The sequence below is a fragment of the Medicago sativa genome, chromosome 8, assembly GCF_051527215.1.
Source record: "Medicago sativa cultivar Bolivia chromosome 8, Bolivia_mono, whole genome shotgun sequence".
In the NCBI taxonomy this organism is placed as follows: Eukaryota; Viridiplantae; Streptophyta; class Magnoliopsida; order Fabales; family Fabaceae; genus Medicago; species Medicago sativa.
This window is the reverse complement of record NC_140756.1, coordinates 5,855,001-5,878,328: the sequence shown is the minus strand read 5'-3', so window position 1 is coordinate 5,878,328 and position 23,328 is coordinate 5,855,001. Positions and strand designations below refer to the sequence as shown.

The following is a 23,328-nucleotide window of genomic DNA, read 5'->3' as shown; positions in this document are numbered from 1 at the left end:
AGTTTAGTCCTTACTTAATTTTAATAACATTTTTAATCTCTATAAAAAATTTCTGCACTCAATATTAGTCCTTACTCAATCCAAATTTGTTTAATTTATGCTTAAACTCTTAAGTTTTTCAACAATTTTTTACAGGCGTGTTAAGAACGTTATTAAAAGGTCATCCGAAAAAAATATCGCAAAAATTTGATTTCTACGTCCATATTTTTGTTACTTATATCTTAAACTTTTGTCGTTTTAAAAAATTCATATTTAATTTATTTCATGTTAAAAAATTATAGATTTTAGTAAATGAACCTTTCATAGTGTTCTAAACTTGTATAAAAAGAATCGTTAAAAAATTTAAGAGTTTAAGGATAATTAAACAAAATTTATTTTAGTAGGGACTAAAATTATAAGTAATTTTTTTTTTTGTAGGGATTAAAAATGCTATTAAAATTAAATAAGGACTAAACTTACAAGGTCGCAATTTTGTAGGGACCAAAAACATAATTAACCCTTTATTATATAGAAAAACTTTAAGCAAGTAGGATGACTAGGGTAATAAAAAGCCTCATAAGTTAGAAAAGAGTTGACTCAGTAAACAAGATTATTGTTAGAATTTTAGATGCTTTGAGTTTATATTATTTATTTTTAAGTATATTTTTGTTTATTAATTGATAAGCTCTCAATGCTTCTTGTTAACGTGTCTTGGGATTGCGAAGAAATGTTATATAATAGTCTATTATATTTTTGCTATTGGATCTTTTATATTTTCAAGTTAGTAGTCTAATCCTTTTATGCTTTACTATATATTCTCTTTGTAACCCTTAATTTCATAAGTTATACTATTGACGTTATCGAAACCATATAGCCTCTTTGTTCTTCTCCTATTTGTAATCTATATTGTAAAAAATTAGAACCCAAGTACTTGTTCTTACATATATATTATATTGTGCTAGAGTTTATATTTAAGTACGTTAAAGATAACCGATAAATATATCATAACACAATCCATTTTTTAATTGAGGCAATTACACAAGTGTATCAAAAATATAAATAATAATAGATAAACACAAATAAATTCTAAATAAACTCTTCAAAAATGTCTCCAATATTCAAAAGGTAAGAACAATTATATAATTGGTCAAAGACCAAGCACATATAAATGAGCTAGGACTTTGTTCTTCTACTTTGTATATATATCGTCACCGATTAGAAACCGAGTCCTTGTACGTACATATATTATTGTAGAGTTTATTTAAATAAGTTAAAAGATAACTGATGAATATTATAGCATAATACAACCACAAACAAGTGTATCCTTTTTTATTTAGGCAATTACACTTGTGTGTCTAAAATATAACTAATAGATAAACGCAGATAAATTCTAAATAACTCTTCAAAATATCTCCAATATTTAAAAGGATGGAACAGTTATAATTGGTCAAAGACCTAGCAAATACATAAAAGGCAATGTATTAGCTCATTCCTAATCATAGAGATATAATATATCATCAAGATGTTTAACCGGGAAAGACACGTTGCGTTGATTCTTCTCTTCTTTATTCTTTCATTTTTCATTGGTGTTAATGGGAAACACTTCGTGCTTGTTCATGGAGCTGGCCATGGTGCATGGTGTTGGTATAAGGTTGCAACTATGCTTAAATCAGCTGGTCATAATGTTAGCACAATTGATTTGGCTGCTTCAGGTATCAATCCAATACAGGTCCAAGAGATTCATTCAAATATTTCAAAATATTATGAACCTTTGATATCATTTATGGATTCTCTTCCTCCAAAGGAGAAGGTGATTCTTGTGGGTCATAGTTTTGGAGGGATACCCTTATCTGTTGCTATGGAAAAGTTCCCTAAGAAAATTTCTGTTGCAGTTTTTGTCACTGCATTAGTGATAAGTGAAACCCTTAATTTCACAACTGTAATTCAAGAGGTACTTTGCTTTGTCTTTTTCCCACATTTATATATTAGAAGGGGTATTCGGTCAAATTAAGACTCAAAATATGTGATGGATTAATAAGGTTACCCTCTTTTTCTTGAATAATAGAATAAAGTCTTGATCTGGTGGAAAAAAAAAAAAGTTATCTTATAATAAATTTCCATTGCAGATGTTAGGAACCATGGTTATATATATTTATATTAATAAAAATTAGGAACAATTATATCATGTCCTTTAAATTTGATTATTATTTTTTAATTTAACCTTTATAATTTTTTTTTCCTTACTGTGTGTGTATTCTGTTTATTCTGTTTATCTCAGTTTTAAAAAAAAAAAAAACTACATAGTTGTTAAAATATTATCTAATACCTTTTATTGGAAATTAAAATGCAAAATTAAAATTATTAGGGTTCTTCATCTTATTTAACATATTCATCAACTCAGAATTTAGGGGAATTAGTCACTATAGTCCCTGAATAGGAAATGAGTCGTCAATTTAGTCCCGGAATGCAGATAAATTGCAAAATAGTCCCTAAATGTAGACTTTTTTAGTCAAAATAGTCCTTGAATGCAGACTCTTTTAGTCAATTTAGTCCCTGAATGCAGATTCCGTTAGTCAATTTAGTCCTTGAAATTGACCAACAAAGTCTACATTCAGGGACTGTTTTGCAATTTCTCTGCATTCAGGGACTAAAGTGACTACTCCTTTCCTATTTAGGGACTAAAATGACTAATTCTCCCAGAATTTAAACTCAAATGACCCTTAAAAAAGAATAAACTAAGAAGCCTCTGAAGAAACCTAAAATACTTTAATGGATTTTAATTTAGAGTTTTCTGAGTTTTAATTTTAATTGTGGAATCTTATTGTCACTTTTTTTTTTTTTTTAATTTGTCTCATTTTGTTTTATTGCCTCATAGAATGAGAGAAGAACTCAACAAAATCCACCACAGTTATTGTTCTTAAATGGACCAAACAGTCCTCCAACTGCCTTGTTGTTTGGATCCAAACTCTTGGCATCTCATCTGTATCAATTATCGCCTAATGAGGTAAATTTTTTTGCTGTTGATTTAAAATTTGAAATAAAGGTAAATAATTTTACTTTGATTGAATAATTTGACTGCAACTAATATTTTCTTTAGTATTATATAATAATACTAAACTAATTAGACTGAAAATTTCTATAATTTTATTGTTGTTAATTTTTAAAGGGTTATTTCAAAGTTGGTTTTAAACCTTTAGATTTGTTGAGTTAATCTTGACTTCAATTAAAAATAAATTGTTTAAGAGAACGTGAATTTGAATCTTGTTCTAGAATAAATATTAGTTAGACTTTATTTACGTCCAAATTAAACTTCAAATTATAAGAGGACTTTCCCTATAAATGAGGAGGTTAAGACCAATAATCTATAAACTTATTTGTAAAATATTCAACTTCTCTTTTGAATGATCTCCCATTATGATATTTTCTCTTGATATCACTGGCACCAAATGTATACACCAAGTTACGCACTTTAACATATTATTATTATTATTATTATTATTATTATATATAGGGGTTTGCTAGGATACACCCACTAGATTTTATTAAGGTGTGTTTTAGCAAAAATATAACTAAAAAGTTGTTAAATACACCTTAAGGTGAATGTTGCTAAAACACACCTTCTAAAAAATAAGTGGGTGTATGTTAGCAACTCCTATAGGCATTTGCTAGGATACACCCACTTATTTTTTAGAAGGTGTGTTTTAGCAAGTTATAACTAAAAAGTAGTTAAATACACCTTAAGGTGTAGCTTGCTAAAACACTCCACATAAAAACTAGTGGGTGTGTTCTAGCAAATCCCATATATATATATATATATGGTTTTGTTAGAAGACACATTTTATGAAGGTGTTTTTTAACAAAGTTATAACTAAAAAGTGGAAATCAAACCTTGAGGTGTGGATTGCTAAAAGACACTTTCATGGGTGACTTCTAGTAAAATCCATATATATATATATATATATATATATATATATATATGGGGGCTGTTAACTTGCACCCACCTAAAAACACTAAGGTGCAAGTTAACAAGCTACACCCACTTGTATTTTACTAAAACACCCTTTAGTTTCTATTAATATTTATTTTAAATAAAAGGACAGTTTTGTAATTAGCTTAAGGACATAGTTGCTTTTCCTAGTTTTCCGGCGGAAATTACGTGAGGGTTTGATCTTCGAATTAATTTCAATGTTGGGAACAAAAAGAGTAATAAACGTAATACATCACAGGATTTTTTTTTTTCAAGCATCTCATGAATTTTTTTTTTTAGGTTTTTTTTAGTGGTGTATCATTTTTTGGTTGTGTCACGCTTTTAATTTGTGAAGCCTACATACATACTCAAAGACACAAAAAAGATACATTAGCCTAGTAACAAAAAAAGATGCATTGCCTATTAGCTTTGTCTGTATACAGTATTTAATTGACTAAAAAACCATTACGTTAGTATACAGTATTCCTAGTGGCTTTGTTAGTATTCGGTATTTATTTGATTTTTTACTTGTCATGAAAAAATAACAAAAAAAAAAAAGGCTTTCAGTGGCTTTGTTAGTATTCGGTTAGGTGATGTTTTTGAAACTTACTAAATTAACCTTCTATTTATAATTGGTTTGAATCAGTGGCGGAGCCAGGAATTTTCGAGAGCCTGGGCTAAATTTTTACCGCGAATTTATATATGACATAATATATATAAATAGTTATAAATGGAAATAAAAGAGGTTCGTTATTTTTTCAACAAAAGTACAATTTGAAATAAGAGAGAAGAAATATAACCTGACAATAGCGTGCTCTTTCCGCGACCTCTTTTGCAGTGGCGGAGCCAGGATTTTTGTAGAGCCTGCTAAACATCGATTCACATTACGTGCTACACATCGATTCACATTACTTGTTCTATCAACCAAAAACCTCCTCATCTCTGCAAGTTTATACAAAAGATAACATATCACATATAAGAGTTTGAAAATTTAAGAAGCATTATTTCAAGCATTATCACATATAACAAGCATTATAACCAATTAGCACACATGACACAACCTTATAAGTATTATAACCAATTAACCAATTAACACAAAATTTAGATATCAATTCTCTCAACAAAAATCACACAACCGTATAAGTATTACCTTATAAGTATTATAACCAATTAACCAATTAACACAAAATTTAGATATCAATTCTCTCAACAAAAATCACACAACCGTATAAGTATTAAGTAGTATAATACATTAATACTAAGTAGTATAAGTAGGATAACCACACAATTTACAAAATTAAAGTATTTAACAATTAACAATACTAAGTAGTATAACCACACAACCCAACCGTATAAGTATTAAGTAGTATAACCAACAATACTAAATCACCCAAAAATCCCACAACCGTATAAGTAGTATAATTAATTAATTATAACCACACATCCGTAAGTGTCCATTCTCTCCACTCAATCACACAAAATGCACAATTCTAAATTAGGGTTTGAAAAATCAAAATTGGGGATAATCAACAATACTAAATTGTGGTTTGGAATTTGAATAATCAACTCATTGATTCATCCATTAACAAAATAACAAGTAGCAATAAAATAGAACAAATACAAAAAAAAAAAGATAACATAGAACAAACCTGAAGGAGAGGAAGGTCAGAAGGTGAAACAGAGACAGAGAACAGAGACAGAGACAGAGAGCCAGCAGAGAGTCGGTCTGAAGGAGAAGAGTTCTGCCCCTTTTTGTATGCAAGCTGAAACAAATAATTGATGTTCTACCTAATTTTGTACGCAAGCTGAAACAAATATCTTAATTCTGCCCTTTTTTTCTTTTTCTTTAAGGTGGGAAATAGGCTGATGGGTTGGGCTGATGGGTGGGAAAGCAGAAGCAGAGCCCGGGCTAGTGCCCAGGCTAGCTGGGGGGTGGAACCGCCCCTGGTTTGAATAATGGCAAATGGGGTTTTTGGTAAATAACAAGTGGGTGTAGCTTGTTAACTTGCACCTTAGTGTTTTTAGGTGGGTGCAAGTTAACAACCCCCTATATAGGGGGCATATCACATGAGAATGAGTAACTTATGTGAGAATGATAGGAATAAATCCAAACCATTAGATCAAATTGTATGGCCAAGATTATAACCCAAATTTTTTAAAAATCACGTGACTCTATCTATTCTTTCTGTTTCCCCAAAAGCTGTGTGACGACTTCTCTCTCTTCGCCTCTAATTGTGCTGGGAAAAAATCCACCGACTGCCAACATCACCATCATCATTTACCTTTGAATCAAATCAATGGAAGATGAATTCATAAATCTACAGCTTGGGAGTAAGCATTTGTCTGGGGAAAATCTGTCGTGCCTTAATACCGTTACTCTTCAAACTGACCCAAAATCATCTCCCACTCCCATTAAGTATTTTCAAAACCAAACAACACACAACTTGTTTTACCTCGTTTCCTTTTGTCAAAGATGCAGCTATGAAGTGAATTTTTTTTTTTTTTTTATCAATCTACTTATTCAAATTGAATCCTGCTAAAAAAATTAAAAATTCCCAATTCATGAAATTAGTTTAATCCATCACATTGAGACAATATGACACACCAATTAACTTCAAAGTTCAATCCCGTAAATAAACATTAAGAGGAAATAGAGAGATGGTAGTGGGTGGAAATTTACCCAAAACGATTTTTAAAGGAGAAGAGAGAAAAATCACAGCTTTTGGGGGAAGAGAGTATCACGTGACTTCTTAAAATTTGGGTTATAATCTTGGCCATACAATATGATCTAATGGTTGGGATTTATTCATATCATTCTCACATAAGTTACCCATTCTCATGTGATATGCCCCCTATATATATATATATATATATATATATATATATATATATATATATATATATATATATATATATATATATATATATATATATATATATATATATGGGATTTGCTAGAACACACTCACTAGTTTTTATGTGGGAGTGTTTTAGCAAGCTACACCTTAAGGTGTATTTAACTACTTTTTAGTTATAACTTGCTAAAACACACATTCTAAAAAATAAGTGGGTGTATCCTAGCAAATGCCTATAGGAGTTGCTAACATACACCCACTTATTTTTTAGAAGGTGTGTTTTAGCAACATTCACCTTAAGGTGTATTTAACAACTTTTTAGTTATATCTTTGCTAAAACACACCTTAATAAAAACTAGTGGGTGTATCCTAGCAAACCCATATATATATATATATATATATTGAATAAGCACCTAAGCTATATATTGATTGTAACATGCGCAGGATTTGACACTTGGATCATCATTGGTGAGGCCACATCCTATCTTTAATGACAAAAAACTAGTGTTGAAAGAAACAAGAGTTACCAAGCAAAGGAATGGAAGAGTACCAAAAGTCTTCATTATCAGCAAAGGAGACAATATCCTTAGAGAGGATATGCAGTTATGGGTAATTGAGAGAACTGGTCCTTATGCCGAGGTGAAAGTGATAAAGGGTTCAGATCATATGGTCATGTTCTCCAAACCTAAAAAACTCACCTCTCACTTACTAAAGATTGCTCACAAATACTAATTATGCTTTCCTTGGTTTTTTTTATCAACAGTTTTAAGACCTTCATCTTTATTAGTTTGTGATTTATAGATGTTTGTATTATTTATTTACTATAAAAAGGACAATGGTTAAATTATTATTAATTAAATTCCTAAAAAAAAAATTATTATTAATTAAATTGATACTATTGGGCTGATATGATTTACAGACACATCATGTGTACATGAATTCATTCATGTTTCTAACTAACGAATGTTTATTGTTTTTCGTACTAGGAAAAAAAAAGTAAAATCATGTAGTTGATGTATTGTGTCTGAATTTTGGAGAATGTGTTTCTGATTTTCAAAATAATGAAATCACTTTATAATTAAAAGTTGTAACTCTTCAGTGAATCATTACATTAAAACCTTTGATAAATGGGTGTTTAATGAACCATATCATTGATTCAAGTGTATATGATCATAACTTTTAACAAATGGGTGCTTAATGAATCATAACACTGATTCAAGTCAAAGGGTATTTTCTCTCATGTGAAAGGTCATATAATGCGCTATAAATGCTTGACATTTGAGCATTAATTTGGAGGACACAACAACATAAATTTTGTTACATTAACAACATAATTCTCTCTCATTCTTTTACTTAAAATCATCCATCAATTCTCTAATGCATGAGTTTCACAATTATTTTAATTTGCTTCACGTTTGTACTCTTATGTGTTTGTTGAAACGTCTGAGAGCAATTATTTTGTCAGTATTATATTTGAGTAAAAGACTTACTATTTCTATCACGAAATTCATCATTATATCTGCTTTGCAAATGGCTTGTCAGCATGTGGTTGAATAGTCAAAATGACCGAACACCAACAATAAATTTTTTACGAGGATGGATGTAATTAAAGCTTATGAATCTTTTATTACTCTTTACGATTGACCATATGTAGAATAATTTAGTTTGGTTGGCAGGATTAAGATTTTGGTTTGTTAATGTACTTTTGACTTATAAATTTTTGATGCGCACTCATAGCATGTATTTGTCTATCAAAATATGAATGGAGGAATGTCTCAACCACTAACCAATTTGATTGTATTCTCACTATTCTGACATTTAAATAACATCTATTTTATCATTAAAAAAAAACTTTTCACAATTGAATGGTCGGTAAAAATAATAGCTTTATATAGAGAAATATAATACTTTGTAATGATAAACATTTTTGTAACCATTAGTATTATTTTTTTTGGGCTTTTGCACTGGTTTCCGACCCACTAAAGTTGGGCGACTAATCTGGCTCGTGCATAGAGGCATGCGCACTGGCCAAACGTTGTTCCCCCTGGGAATCGAACCCGGTATTCCCCGGGTATGTTCTTCAAATGAGCTCCTTGCCACTGGAGCACAAGCAACTTGATTTTAACCATTAGTATTTTTAATACAACGAATCAAATGGGATATCAATGTCATTAAAGGAAATAATGAAAAGAGTAATTAAAATTTTTATAATGATAAATAAATCAAGTTACAATAACACTCACCCTTTTTTTTTGGAATGGGATATTACTCATCCAATAAAGTAGTATATTTTAGAAGAGAAGGGATTTTAGTCCAAATAGAAAAGATGTAGGTTGCTAATATATATCGAGTTGGTTTATAAATTAAATGAGTCAAACTATACACGGTTCGAGTTCCACCTATTTAGTTTACAAGCTTAATTTTGAGTTTAAGTTCGAATCATTTGTTTCATGAACTAAATTCAACGAATTATTGAATCGAATTTAAAACTATTTTTAAATTAGTTCGGTTCAATACGAGTCATAACGAAGAACATCAATTCAAAATGGAAACATCCAGTTAATGAGTCTTGTGCCAATGCACTTACGCACAATGAGTCCCCACAGATAGGGATGGGAATAGGCCAGACCAATCTACAGGGGCCTACGGCCTAGCCTACGACAGGCCAGGTCAGGCCAGACTTTTTTCTTAAATAGAGAAGACCTAGACTTTTTTTAAAAGCCTATTTAGCTTAAAAGGCCAAGTCAGTGGCCATTCAAAAAGCCTCTTAGGCCGGCCTATTTAAGTAAACATGAATAATATTATTTATTATTATATTATATTTTATACTTTAAATTAAAATAAAAAGTTGTTAACTTTTTCAGTAATTTAAGCTTATTAGTATACATTAATTTTTTGCATATTTAAAAATGTATTATTATAAATTTGAATTGACATATGATACAATATATATAGTCAAATTACCTAAAGACTCGTGTTGATTATCAAAAGAGAGTTTAATCTAATTGATATATTAGTTCGCTAGTCAATTTAAACTTCGATTACACTGCTTGTTTAAATATGTTCATATGAAATAGGCTTTAGAACATGTTATCAGGTCGTCAGACTTCCAGAAGGCCATACTCAGGCCCAAAAAGTAAGCCTATGACAGGTCGCAGGCAGGCTTAAGCCTTCATAAAATTTAGCAGGCCAGACTCAGGTCTTGCAAAGCTTAGCTCGGCCTAGCCTATTCCCACCCGTACCCACACAGCAGACTCCGTCTTCTTTATTTCATTCGTTTTTGGATTCCCATTTATTCAACTTTTTGATACAATGCCTTGTGTCTAGTATACAGTCTGTTTGTGTATAAATTCAGTTGACATTGATTGTTTATGATGGTTTCAACTTAGTTGATTGCTTGTAGAAATGTTTTTGATTGTGACTGTTGTTTGGTTTGGGCTACTTTAGCTTCAATTTGATTTTAATTCAAACTTATTACTACTATGATATGATTCGTTGATGAGCAATTTGATTTGCATGTCACAATCTTTAAATTGTCAAGATTATTACTACTATGTCTCTATGATACAATTCGTTGATGAGCAATTCGATTTGCATGTCACAATTTTGATTTGCTTGTAGAAAATTGTCAAAATTACCACTGAACCTCTAAATTGTCGAGAACGGCTTTAGATCTAACAGTAAAAGGTTCTAGGTTTGGATCCCACTAATAATTGCCTCTGATTTTGAATTATAATGATTTGGTAAGGCTGCTTGTTTTGATATCTGACCACAAATTGTTTTTAATTCTTATCTATAGAATTGAACTGGTGGAGTATTTTAGAATATCATATTGATTAGGGGAATTTTTTTTTTTTATGCCCTAGTTGAAACCAAAAAATCAAAAAATGCCCTAGTTGAAACAAAAATACCAAAACTGCCCTACTTTTTCAGAGTTGACTGGTATGTCGCAAGTTGGACTTGCAACCTACCTATGTCGCAAGTGGGAATGGCGACATACCCATCTCTCAAATTTTGCAATTTTTTTGTCTTATTGTATGTCACAAGAGGCAATGGCGACATATTTATTTATTTACATGCATGTCGCCATTCCAAACTGCGACCTATTTATTTATTTATTTATTTGGCATAATAAGACAAAAGTAGAAAGATATAGGTCGCAACTCCCACTTGCGACATAGGTAGGTCGCAAGTCCAACTTGCGACATACCAGTCAACTCTGAAAAAGTAGGGCAGTTTTGGTATTTTTGTTTCAACTAGGGCATTTTTTGATTTTTTGGTTTCAACTAGGGCATAAAAAAAAAAATTCCCTGATTAGGTTATATAGTCAAAGTACTCCATGATATTATATTAACTTTTTGAGTTGAATTAGTCAAAGAAGAATACAAACTCATTTATTAATATTAGCCTCCAAAACCATTCACTTAACAATGATAAGTTAAAATTATGCATTATACGAACCCCCAACCCAAGCAACAACTATATCGATCAAGACGCACCTTATCTCACTTAGTCCAATTGACTTTCCTAGCTTCCGCACTCCCTCCACGCTAAAAGTGATAAGGATTCAATAAAATAAATTATACTTATGTGAGCCTTGAAGATTGAAAGAAACATTACAAGAACAAAAATACATTACAAGAACATTGAATTGAATTCGAATTGGTGTACTAGATTTGTTTTTATTTTTTTATTTTTTATATATAAAATACATTAGGGTATTTAATTATTATTTTAATTATTTTTCAATTAATTTTGAAGAGATATCAGTTTGAATGTACTCTTTTTCTATCTTCCGGTAATTTAAAAAGGCGACTCTCATAATTTTATTGGCAAAAATTAAGTTGTTCCTAGGTAAGTATTTATAACTATCAACTTGATTATTTAATATCATTGAAAAGTACACATCTATTCATTTACTTGAATCATTTTATTTGTTTCTTTAGTGATTGGAAAACGATGTTACAAAATTCTTTTCAATCAACTACGATCAAATTCAACTGTTAAATTATGGAGACAAAAATAACTAAAGAAAATGTATGCTTATTTTGATGGAGGGAATTTTTTTTCACAATCCTTTTAGTAAATACATTTTCAAATAAATGGTAATATTTCTAACCTTTGTTTTTGTTTTTTACCTTTATTTTTAGTTGCCTGATCTATCCCGCATTAGCATACTAGAAGAGTTTTTTTAACCTTACTCTTAGGATCATCATTAATGAGTTGAAGAACTTGCACGTAATTGACTGGGTTGACATAGATCTCCTACTTTTTTCTTCCCCACGTTTGGTGGAGGTTTTAGTTTGTGGGTTTCTGTTACGTACTTTAAGAAGGAGGAAGTGTTTGCTTGGAAAAAGGGGAAGCAATGAATTCGAAATCAAAATTACAGTAAATTATAACAAAATTAGGTTAGAGTGTTTTAATTTGTGACTCATGATCTCTAATTGAAAAAAAATGATGGGAGGAGATTAAAGAAAGTTGTTTTCTCAATTTTTTCTCATTGCAGATAATTTGCTTCCGAGAGAAATACTCTCTCCAATCTTAAATATAAAAAATAAATAATTACATTTTTTTATCTTAAATTAAAACAAATATAACTTACTTTGACTTATTTAATGTTATTTATCCTAATATACATTTTGATTCATGTAAGTTTTATTTTAATATTTTTTTATTCTCATGAAACAACTTCCAATAGATGGTACTTTTCATAATTTTACTCCCTCCGTTTCAAAATACATGTCCAACTTTTGCAATGTGCACTATTCACTTGACTTACTTTGACCATACTTTTTAACTAATGTATAAATAAAAATATTAGCATGTAAGATGTTGTTTGATTTGTCTCGACAAATATTTTCAAAATATTAAATTTTTACAATTTTTTACTTTAGATAATTAAAGATATAAACGGTCAAAATTGTGCATTGGCATATGTGAATTGTTTGACTTGGACATGTATTTTGAAACGGAGGGAGTATAATTTTTTATCAAATCAAGAAAACTAATTGCATATAAGTGAAATTTTGAAGTTAGATATTTTTTTATTATTGAAATCCGAGACTATCGTGATTAATAATTTTATTCATACTGGTACATTAAAACGGAGGTAATCATACTTGTTTAATATATTGAATGACTGAGAAAACAAAGTTAATTTGAACTCTTATTAATTAGATATATTTTTAAGACTATATTATTTATTTATAGTGTTTTTATATTTTAAGTATAGTTGTACTTTTGCCCACTATTTTATGACTCATAAAAATATTTCTTTTAAGCAAATGGGTTGCAGATAGATCTGCAGCACCCTAATTATATTAAAATATATATTTTTTGTAAAAAAAAAAAAGACCAGGGAGACATAGTGCCTAACCCCGTTAAACCAAAAAACTAACCACCCATATTATAATAAAATACATGACAATCCAATGGGTAAAGAAACAAATCCGAATTCAGAACTAGACTCACACATCACGTTGCACAATCCAAATTGTAAAAGAAATGTGATGTGTGAATTGATGAGTCTTGAATCCCAATTTTGAAGGCGGTAAGGAACTGATCGCTAACACGAAAATAGATCCACACGCCACTAACCCATTGCATCTAACACGAAAACAATAAGCTTCAAAGGTCATTTCTAGCCATACACTTCACAGTTGACAATGACGACAACGCCCCCATTTCCGGTGAGACCAGATCTAAAAAAGGCAACTTCGAAACAATGTCAAACTCATAATCATAATCTGATGGTGAAGGAAAAATTCAACCACGATCTGTAGGATAACACAAAACCCGACGACAATGGCGGCGAAAAGCCGAACCACTGCCGTTGAAACACAACCACAGTGCTCGCTAACCTAACCACTACAAAACAGAGGAGATTCACGACGGTTTCAATAAACCAAGAAAAAAACCTGATCTGCAAAACATGAGAAAACCGCACCAGACTATATCTCTGTCTAGAAACCAGATTTGAGTGTAACAATCCATGGAAGGTGCTGACTGGTTTGATGGAACCGATATTAAAAAAGGGGTTCTAGGAGGTGGTCAAAGAATTACACCACCACCTCCTTGATGCGTGGGGTTACATTGTGAAGGGAAGGTTTGGATTTGGTAGGATGAGCAAAGAAGGAGGGTGGAGGAGAAGGAAGGCGGTGACTCTCACAAAAATAGTTATATCTTTTTAAAATGTAACTTTTTTTGTCCCAATAAATGATGATTTATTGTTTCAATTTTAAATATGAGGATAAAGTACCACATAATATTAAAATTCTGGAATGAAATTAAACTAAAAAAATCAAATAATATATGAAAAACCTATTTATGGGTAAACCGTTAAAGAATTTTAAATAAAATGAATCTCGTGCTTGGCACGGGACGTTACACTAGTTAGATACAAATTTAAGTAAAATATTTCCTCTGTCATAATTATGAGCTCATTTTCATGCAAAAAAATCGTGTCAAAATATAACATTCTTTTTAATTAGGGTCATGTTAACTTGTGCCCTTAGGGCACATGTTAAGCAACCCAAAAGTATAAATTGTTTCTTAAATTTTGTGCATTCAATTAGTTAAAAGTCAAAAAGTTAAATTCAAATACATTAATTACAACAAAACATTTCTATTTTTACTTCTTAACTTGTGCCTTGAGGGCACTAGTTAACATTAGCCTTTTTAATTATTAGATATATTTATTATTAATTTTTAAATATACTCCTTATAAATACTATTAGTTTGTTGGAAAATAATAGTAATTTTTTTTGAAGGAAATAGTAATTTATGACACATCAAAAAAATAAAAATTGGACATATTTATACATAAAGAACAATTTAATAATATTTATGCATAAATTATATACTTGATGTAACCAATTTTTTTTTTTTTTTTTTATAAACTTGACTGATACCATCTATTTTCTTAATACATATGAAAGTATCAAAGATGCTTACAAACAGGGACATCAAAGATGCTTACAAACAGGGACATAATCAAAAGTCTACTATAAATCTTTTATCAAGTCTTCCATGGATATGAGATAAGCACAATTCTTTTGTTTTTTTTTTGGTGGTAAGCACAATTCTAGGATAATGCCATTGACTTTTAAGGATATATTTCCCCTTGCAATAAATAAAACCGTAGATTAATAAGATTTTATTCATACTAGTTTTTTTTTTGTTACTAAAAAAACAAAATAAAAAAGAAAGAACGTCAAATGATATTACAAAGGGCACACCATGTGCATCATTTAGTAGATATCGAAAGTCTTGTCATCCCACATATCTCTAATCTATAGTCAAACATCAGATGGAGACCTAGACCATTTAACAATCCAAAGGTCAAAACCAAATATTTCTGTCATCATTTGGGGAATTTGTGTACGTAGGAGTACAAGCTGAAGGATATGAAGTGATATTTTTCCTAATGAGAATGGTAGATGCCATTCACTGGACAAACTAGAAATATACACCCTCCGGTCACAAATATAAGCAAAAATTTACTTTTTACGTTCATTCAATAAATGATGTATGTGGTCTATTTAATAGTCCACATACATCATTTATTCAATGAACCTAAAAAGTGAATTTTTGCTTATATTTGTGACCGGATGATATACTTTCTCCGTCTCAAATTAGGTGTCTCTTTTGATGTTTACACGATTATTAAGGAAATAATTAGAAGTGTTGATTTTAATGGTAAAATGTGTTTCATTTATCAAAATATCTTTATTAATTATAGTCAATGAAGTAATTAGATGATTGAAATACAATAAATAAATGTATGTTAGTGGAAAAGAATATTAACTATTGTATTGGTATTATAAAATAGACAAATGAAAGATAATAAAGATGACACTTATTTTAAAACGGGTAAGTACGCAACCCTACAACACCAAAAGCGGTGGAGATTTGAAGTTATTGATGAGTTATTGATCAAGTTTGAAAGTTCTAAATTGTTGCTTTGGGTATAATCAAATTTGAAAACTATTTCAAGCAATGCAAACAACTTTCAAATATAGAAAGCTCGCGTTTAAGAGGAAGTAACATGCAATCATGCTCTTTTGATATGTTGCCAAAAAAAACGAAAAAAAAATTCGAATTCACGATTGCTTATTTTTGAGTTATAAGATATAACATATAACTCAAACTACATGAAACAAAATTATAATTAAGTTTTATAATTTATTAATATGACAGATACATGGAGTAGTACACTTTGAGAAATGGTTAAAATTTTCATGGGTAGGAGAGGGCAGCATGTGCATGAGGCTTGAACATCATAGGAGTCTCTCCTTTTCATGAAAAGATTGTAAGCAACAAGCTTGGCGTTTCTTTAAAGGTCTTGTAAATATTATTATTAAATATACTTTGCTAGCCACCATATCATTCCAATCTTGCTCCAGTTACTACCATCAAATGCTCCAAAAAGCAATCATACAAATGGCTACACACCAAAGAGAAAACATCGCATCTGAAGAGAGAATAAATATTTTAAAACTCAAAACTAATATAAATATTCGATGTGTGTATAAATAACCAATGATGGAAATGCCACTATTAGAGAACTTTGTATAAATAATTAATTTTGACCTCATCCTTGTCTTTTTTTAAAATTTGTTTCACTTGGAAAATTAACAGAACCAAAAATGTGAAAGTAAAAAGTAAGTGAGTTGAAATGGGATATTTTGGGCCTAGTTTTGCAAAAAAAAAAGAAAAAAAGACACATTCAGCATATCGAGGGTTGACTGATATGGTTTAAAAAATACATATTTTAATTTTATAATTTAAAATATTGATTTTGAATTTGGATTGTCCAATTTCGATCAAAGTATCCTATATATGCGTGAATACAAAAGTAAGAAAATATTATAATTAATTTCTAATATATAGAATATTAACTAGTTTATCATTTTATTTTATAGAAAATTTTTAAGCAAGTAGGATGACTAGGGTAATAAAATAATGCCTCATGAGTTAGAAAAAAGTTGACTCCTTAAATAAGATTATTGTTAGAATTTTAGATGCTTTGAGTTTATATTATTTATTTTAAAGTATATTTTTGTTTCTTGATTGATAAGCTCTCAATGCTCCTTGTTAACGTGTGATGGGATTTCGAAGAAATGTTTTTTTTTTTTTTGAAGAAGCTAAACTAACCCCTTCAAATTGGCATCAGAGAGAATCGAACCTGAGACCTCGAGGAGGAGCTTGCAAAGAAATGTTATATAATAATCTAATAAAAAAAACACATTTCACAACAGGATATCCACATCAGTGGTCAAATACCTGATGGGAAATGTCAAACGGAGGGGTATTCACATCGGTGCATTAAATGACTGAAGGGAAAATTCGTAACCGAAGCCTTTTCACATCAGTGGGAATAACACCTGTAGGGAAAAGCAAACGCGGTGGCATTTTTGAAATTTTGATGAACTTGGTTTGACATCAGTCGCATATACCTGTGGGGAAAAAACAAGTCACGTTTACAATTTTATTCAAAAAAAAAAAAGTCACTTTTACAATTTTCTCTTTCCCTTTCAGTTTTCACACTTACGCGTTCTTCACTTTCCTCTGCAGAGAAACCATAACATCAAACCCTTCTCCTCCCAAACTCAATCAATCACTCACAAAAACGTTTTGGTTTTCCCTCTTCACTCCAAATCGAACAACAAACTGAAATTGGAGATGTTTTTACCCTTATCCCCAAACGACTGAACCCCAAAATCGAATTTGGATCCCAACCGAGTGAACCCTAAAAATCGGACCTGAATCACTCTATCTGAATCTCAATCTGTTGAACATGAATCTCAATCTGAATCACTCACTCAATCTCGATGTCAACTCACTCGTCGAAATCTGAATCAGGTGAATCTCGATGTTCTTATTTCTCTCACTCACATGTTTTGATTTTCTTTTAATCCGACCTCTCGATCACTTTTTAACTCTGAAACAGGTGAATCCGTTCTTATTTTTCTCACTCACTCGTTTTGGCTTTCTCTCACTCACTCACTCACTCACTCGAATCTCGTCGGGTCGATCTCGTTATCTGAAAACAGGTGAGTCTTCATATATATTTGTTGTTGAGCCAAACACACACCAAGTATGATTGTCTTATTGAGATTGTTGGTGAGTCAATTGGGATTGTTGTTTTTGAACTATTGCACGAGGAAAGTATGCGTATCACAGCATGGGAAAGTGGTGTGTTGGTTTGATTTATTTGATGGTTATAGTTTTTTGTTTGTTCTTTCAATATATATGTACTGGTTTGGTTTTCCAGATTGGAATTAGATGTTATGCCCAATCACTTGTATGTCTCCAAAATTTCATTATTGTGTTGCGAAAACAAATTGTTGCTGGGATGCCTGAAGCAATGTGAAGTTTTTTTTATCTGTAGTTAGAGTGATATATTTCTGCCAAAAGCAAAGAGTTGCAATTCTAGACAATTTTCATACTAATATGGAGTCACGTTTATATTATGTAATCATAGAAAATAGGAATTATTTCTATGACTTCTGCAAATTGTGTCGACTACTTCAATTAGTGTTAGTGTAGGTATTGAAGCTGATGATCATCTATTGGGATTTTAGGTACAATCCATGAGATAATTTCATTTAACCTACTTTTGATTTATATATACACATTGACTATTTGATACAAAGAGGTTAAGCTTCTAAAACAATCATTTCTCAGAAAATGTCACAGTATCTTAATTTTGTTGAGTCTTTTGGTTCAATAACGTGTTATTTATGAGTTATGAATCTTCTAATTGAATATATTGCGCTTTGTTCAGAAAGAGAATTACAGAACAAGCTGGTGTTGTGCTCACCCTTAATCCAAAACCATTTAAGGCACTATAATCCTTTTAGTTACCATTAGTTCTTACCTTATGCTTATTAATTTTACTACTTGTTTTGGTTTAAACCTTAACAGGGTGACTGGAATGGTACATGATGAATTATTCTCAATCTGTGTGGTAAGAGACACTGAGAAGAATGACAAAGGTGAATTATGCCACTGTTAACATTTAACTTTATTTTCCACTGTTTTCTATTAATACCAAGGCCACTTTACTGCTAAAATCTATAAGTATACCGTATATGGTTTTGATACGCATATGTTAGTTATTGGTTATACCCTGCTATATTTACCTGAATTCTAACAATTGCACAAATTTTAGTACATTTCAATTAAAGGCATTCTCCATTAATATTTTTTTACAATTTCGGTCCAAAGTTTTCATATATAGCTGTAATAACTCAGTTTTGTCCTTCAAAAAAAAAAAAAAAACTCAGTTTTGTCCACCGTCATCATTTTCCAATTTTTTTAAACAAATTATACATGTGATACAGCCATACACAGCCCCTGCTTACGTATCAAAAGTCCAACATTGAGACTTTGAATTTCAAAATAAAACATAAAATACATGAGGAATAAAACATATATAATTGAATAGTTGAACTTTGAAGTAGTGGTTTTCTGATTTGGTAAAAAAAAGAATCAAAATTGATTAAGTAGTGGTCCCACAGGCTCTCATACCATATCAGCTTAACTTAAATAATGGTATTTAGTTCTAACCATAGTTAGCTAAATGTTGAGTAGATATAACCATAGTTAATTGAACTATTTCTTTGTTAACAGGTGTACATTGTTTTAGCTCAATGTGTGTATATAAACAATTCACATATCAAGTTTGAGTTTAGACTTCAAGATTTAATTAATTTATTATGTACATGGAGAAAATTAACTTTCTTTTTTTCAGTTCCTTTCAATGAAGCTTGAAACAGTTAATTCCAGATTGAATATACACTCGTCTGTTGATTGTTTCCCTTCAAAAGATCACGTGAGTCTTTCGAATTAAATATTAGTTTGCAGATTTGTTGACTTAAATAGGAGTACTTTTGCAGCATATTGGTTTTTATTAAATAAACTTGCAAGTATAGTGGTCCATACAAATATCTTATAGATGTTAGTAACTAGTAGTAACCAAAAAAAAAGTAGTATATATATGCATTCACAGTATTCGATTCCTTCAAAAAAAAAAAAAAAAAATCTTGTATTCGATATCTGGAAATGCATGTGTAACTGGTAGTATATGCATTCGCGTATGAAAATGACCCCATGTTGGTAAAATTGAGTCATTGTAAGAAGCAGATTGAATGACATTATAACAATAAATTCTACAGCTTTTTTATCGTATTGTTTGCTAACAAATGATTGAAATTGATATACGTAATGACCCTGATAAGCCTTAACAAAAAATCTGCTTTCATTCATAAGAATATGAAAGCAAACACCCTTCACACATCTTCCATGTTCCTCATTTTTCTTTCAACCTTATTTCAGTCACTCAGCTTACTAATCATTCACCCTGTTTTCTTTCCTTTTATGATGATCATTGTCTTGTGCAGGAAATGAATACCTTGAAGATGATTGGCAAAGCTAGAGTGGCTCATGGACTATATGAAGTTGATCTTCCTCATTCTAATCCGGTTCCATTTCCTTTTAAACATTTTGCAAATAATACTTGTACAACTTGTTCCTGCACTCAAGGTATCTGAACTTTATCTTGGTACCCTGTACTATTAACTTGTGACTTGCATATTTTATATTTGGTGGTTATGTTTGTATATTCTAAATTTTTTATAGGTAAGAACAAGCAGTCCAGCTGCATTTACTCGAGCTACTGTTGTTATAGCTGTGAAGTACTCTATAGTTGAACGTCCAGAGAAGATAGATGAGATCATATACCCTGAAATATCATCATTTCTGATGCTTACAAAGGATAATGACAAGGTGAGTTTTTAATCAACTTTCTGAATGTTGATAAAGTAATGTAACAATTTTCTTTGGATGTGGCTTTTCTGAAGTAAGAGTCACTTTATAGGAAAAGTGAGTAGTTACGATACTGATTAAAATATGCATGCAAATACTTAGTTGCATTGACCCCTATCTTAATATACGTATGCCATAGTAGTATCTTGATGCATAATCTAATCAAACTCATTATAGTAGACTGCTCCTATCCAATTTATATTATTTTATAATCACTAAATATACACTATATTATAATGTTCTGATGGATATAGTGGCCACAAATTATGACATGTTATTGGATTCTATTAACTATAATTTGAATAAAGATTCTATTAACTGTGCAAAAAATGTCAGTTTTTTATTAAGATACTTTACTAGAAATAATAGGCATGAACCTTAAAAATTCCTAATAGTTATTATAGTGAATTTGTGTGAATAATATTAATTCACACTTTCTGTACAGTCCACGCCATAACCTTAGCATTAATCTATACATCCATTTAATCTAGAACTAGAATCCTTATAATCTCATACAATTTGCCATCAAGTTTGATTCAGGCATGTACATCACAAGATATTTTAAAATCCTCTACATCAGGTTGATCTTCTTAGGCATTTTGTGAGAATACAATCAAACAAAGAATTCAAATTAGTATTTTTAATTTTATAGGAGTTACTTTATGTTGCTGGTATATCATGTATCAACATGCATATCACTCACCTTTTATCTTATTATTATTACTATTATAGATTGATTATTGGTACGTGCTGGATTTGGTTATTTTTTATTTTACAATTGTTAGATTGTTTTTTTAATAATTGTTAAATTGTTAATTAAATTAGTAATTGTTAAATTATTCGGCTTATTTGGTTCATGAACAAATTTCAACGAATCAATTGTCTAGTCGAGTCTCGAACTTTGTTCGAGTTTGTTCGGTTCATTGACAGCCCTATGTGGCAGCAAGCGCATGTGGCCTAGTGGGTCAAGAACCTACAAGGATTAGTGCTCTGAATTAATTTTCTATATGATAATTCTTTTGGCTAATGTTCATCATTGGCCTGATAAACCAACCATACTCTTTACAGGTTGCGGAAATCCTGAAGATTCGGACTTCGTGGTATCGGAATAGCCAAGCTGTGGATATAATGAATCCTCTTCAATGGTGTGGGAAGTTGTTGAAGCCTTAGGCTGAAGAAGTATTATATGTTGTTTCCGGGTTTTCCGCCAGGTTATGAATTATAATAGCACAAGAATATGAACTTTGTTATTATTGAAAACACACAATAATAGATTGTGTTGGCCTTTGTTAAGTTTTCGTTTGCTGTCCTATTATGTCTCTCTATCTTCTTATTTAAGCACCATTAGAAACTTGGTTGTATGGTATAATTTGGTAAGTTTACATATTATAGATAGAGTTGTATTTTTTTTTCATTTTTATTGTATGTTTGAATTATAACTTACAAAGCATAAAAATATTTATCTGCTTTGGGCTCTAATTTGATGCAGATTTGGTACTGTAGTAAGCTTTTGCACAATAATAATATATTATCAATTATTTTCACATTGCTGGGAATGTCAACCGATGTGAAATATGAATCTGAATAAATATGGGACTTAAATTCACATCGGTGAGTCTTCTGCCTGATGTGAAATAAACATATTTGACATCAGTTACAATAGTAGGACCGATGTGAAACCGTACGCTTTAGTTTAAATTATCGAATATCACATCAGTGATTGGCTGCCCGATGTGGAAAAGAACTTTTCACAACGGGTTCCAACCCGATGTGAAATGTCGTTCACATACAACATCACCTTTAGTTACATCGGGTGGGACCCGATGTGAAATGTCGTTTTCCACTGATGTGAAATGTCATTTCTGTAGTAAATCTTGCTCCAGTTACTACCATCAAATGCTCCAAAAAGCAATCATACAAATGGCTACACACCAAAGAGAAAACATCGCATCTGAAGAGAGAATAAATATTTTAAAACTCAAAACTAATATAAATATTCGATGTGTGTATAAATAACCAATGATGGAAATGCCACTATTAGAGAACTTTGTATAAATAATTAATTTTGACCTCATCCTTGTCTTTTTTTAAAATTTGTTTCACTTGGAAAATTAACAGAACCAAAAATGTGAAAGTAAAAAGTAAGTGAGTTGAAATGGGATATTTTGGGCCTAGTTTTGCAAAAAAAAAAAAAAAAAGACACATTCAGCATATCGAGGGTTGACTGATATGGTTTAAAAAATACATATTTTAATTTTATAATTTAAAATATTGATTTTGAATTTGGATTGTCCAATTTCGATCAAAGTATCCTATATATGCGTGAATACAAAAGTAAGAAAATATTATAATTAATTTCTAATATTTAGAATATTAACTAGTTTATCATTTTATTTTATAGAAAATTTTTAAGCAAGTAGGATGACTAGGGTAATAAAATAATGCCTCATGAGTTAGAAAAAAGTTGACTCCTTAAATAAGATTATTGTTAGAATTTTAGATGCTTTGAGTTTATATTATTTATTTTAAAGTATATTTTTGTTTCTTGATTGATAAGCTCTCAATGCTCCTTGTTAACGTGTGATGGGATTTCGAAGAAATGTTTTTTTTTTTTTGAAGAAGCATTGGCATCAGAGAGAATCGAACCTGAGACCTCGAGGAGGAGCTTGCAAAGAAATGTTATATAATAATCTAATA

General features: G+C 30.5%; 2 protein-coding genes across 4 annotated transcripts; both read left to right on the top strand.

The window, feature by feature from the left end:
• Positions 1 to 1,029: 1,029 nt before the first annotated feature.
• LOC146896415 (methyl jasmonate esterase 1-like) lies at positions 1,030 to 7,723 on the top strand. 2 transcript variants are annotated; one of them, XM_085738364.1, is made up of 3 exons: positions 1,030 to 1,930; positions 2,855 to 2,983; positions 7,246 to 7,723. In XM_085738364.1, the coding sequence occupies exons 1-3, from the start codon at positions 1,502 to 1,504 to the stop codon at positions 7,531 to 7,533; spliced, it is 846 nt and encodes a 281-aa protein (XP_085594490.1). In that variant the 5' UTR covers positions 1,030 to 1,501; the 3' UTR covers positions 7,534 to 7,723. The 2 variants fall into 2 exon arrangements, with proteins under 2 accessions (XP_085594490.1, XP_085594491.1); XM_085738365.1 differs by lacking the exon at positions 2,855 to 2,983 and having other exon boundaries at positions 1,448 to 1,930.
• Positions 7,724 to 17,152: 9,429 nt separating this feature from the next.
• Positions 17,153 to 22,110, top strand: LOC146896414 (uncharacterized). 2 transcript variants are annotated; one of them, XM_085737382.1, is made up of 6 exons: positions 17,153 to 17,664; positions 17,753 to 17,855; positions 18,730 to 18,800; positions 20,208 to 20,349; positions 20,446 to 20,592; positions 21,700 to 22,110. In XM_085737382.1, the coding sequence occupies exons 1-4, from the start codon at positions 17,634 to 17,636 to the stop codon at positions 20,240 to 20,242; spliced, it is 240 nt and encodes a 79-aa protein (XP_085593508.1). In that variant the 5' UTR covers positions 17,153 to 17,633; the 3' UTR covers positions 20,243 to 20,349; positions 20,446 to 20,592; positions 21,700 to 22,110. The 2 variants fall into 2 exon arrangements, with proteins under 2 accessions (XP_085593508.1, XP_085593507.1); XM_085737381.1 differs by lacking the exons at positions 17,153 to 17,664; positions 17,753 to 17,855; positions 18,730 to 18,800 and having other exon boundaries at positions 20,157 to 20,349.
• The last annotated feature ends 1,218 nt before the right edge of the window (positions 22,111 to 23,328 follow it).

Bases quoted from the DNA above. Each gene is read 5' to 3' on its own strand.
- LOC146896415 (XM_085738364.1), top strand. From the start codon at position 1,502: ATGTTTAACCGGGAAAGACACGTTGCGTTGATTCTTCTCTTCTTTATT. The intron at 1,931-2,854 runs GTACTTTGCTTT...ATTGCCTCATAG, and splicing joins TCACAACTGTAATTCAAGAG to AATGAGAGAAGAACTCAACA. The intron at 2,984-7,245 runs GTAAATTTTTTT...TAACATGCGCAG, and splicing joins ATCAATTATCGCCTAATGAG to GATTTGACACTTGGATCATC.
- LOC146896414 (XM_085737381.1), top strand. From the start codon at position 20,251: ATGGACTATATGAAGTTGATCTTCCTCATTCTAATCCGGTTCCATTTC. The intron at 20,350-20,445 runs GTATCTGAACTT...AATTTTTTATAG, and splicing joins AACTTGTTCCTGCACTCAAG to GTAAGAACAAGCAGTCCAGC. The intron at 20,593-21,699 runs GTGAGTTTTTAA...TACTCTTTACAG, and splicing joins TTACAAAGGATAATGACAAG to GTTGCGGAAATCCTGAAGAT.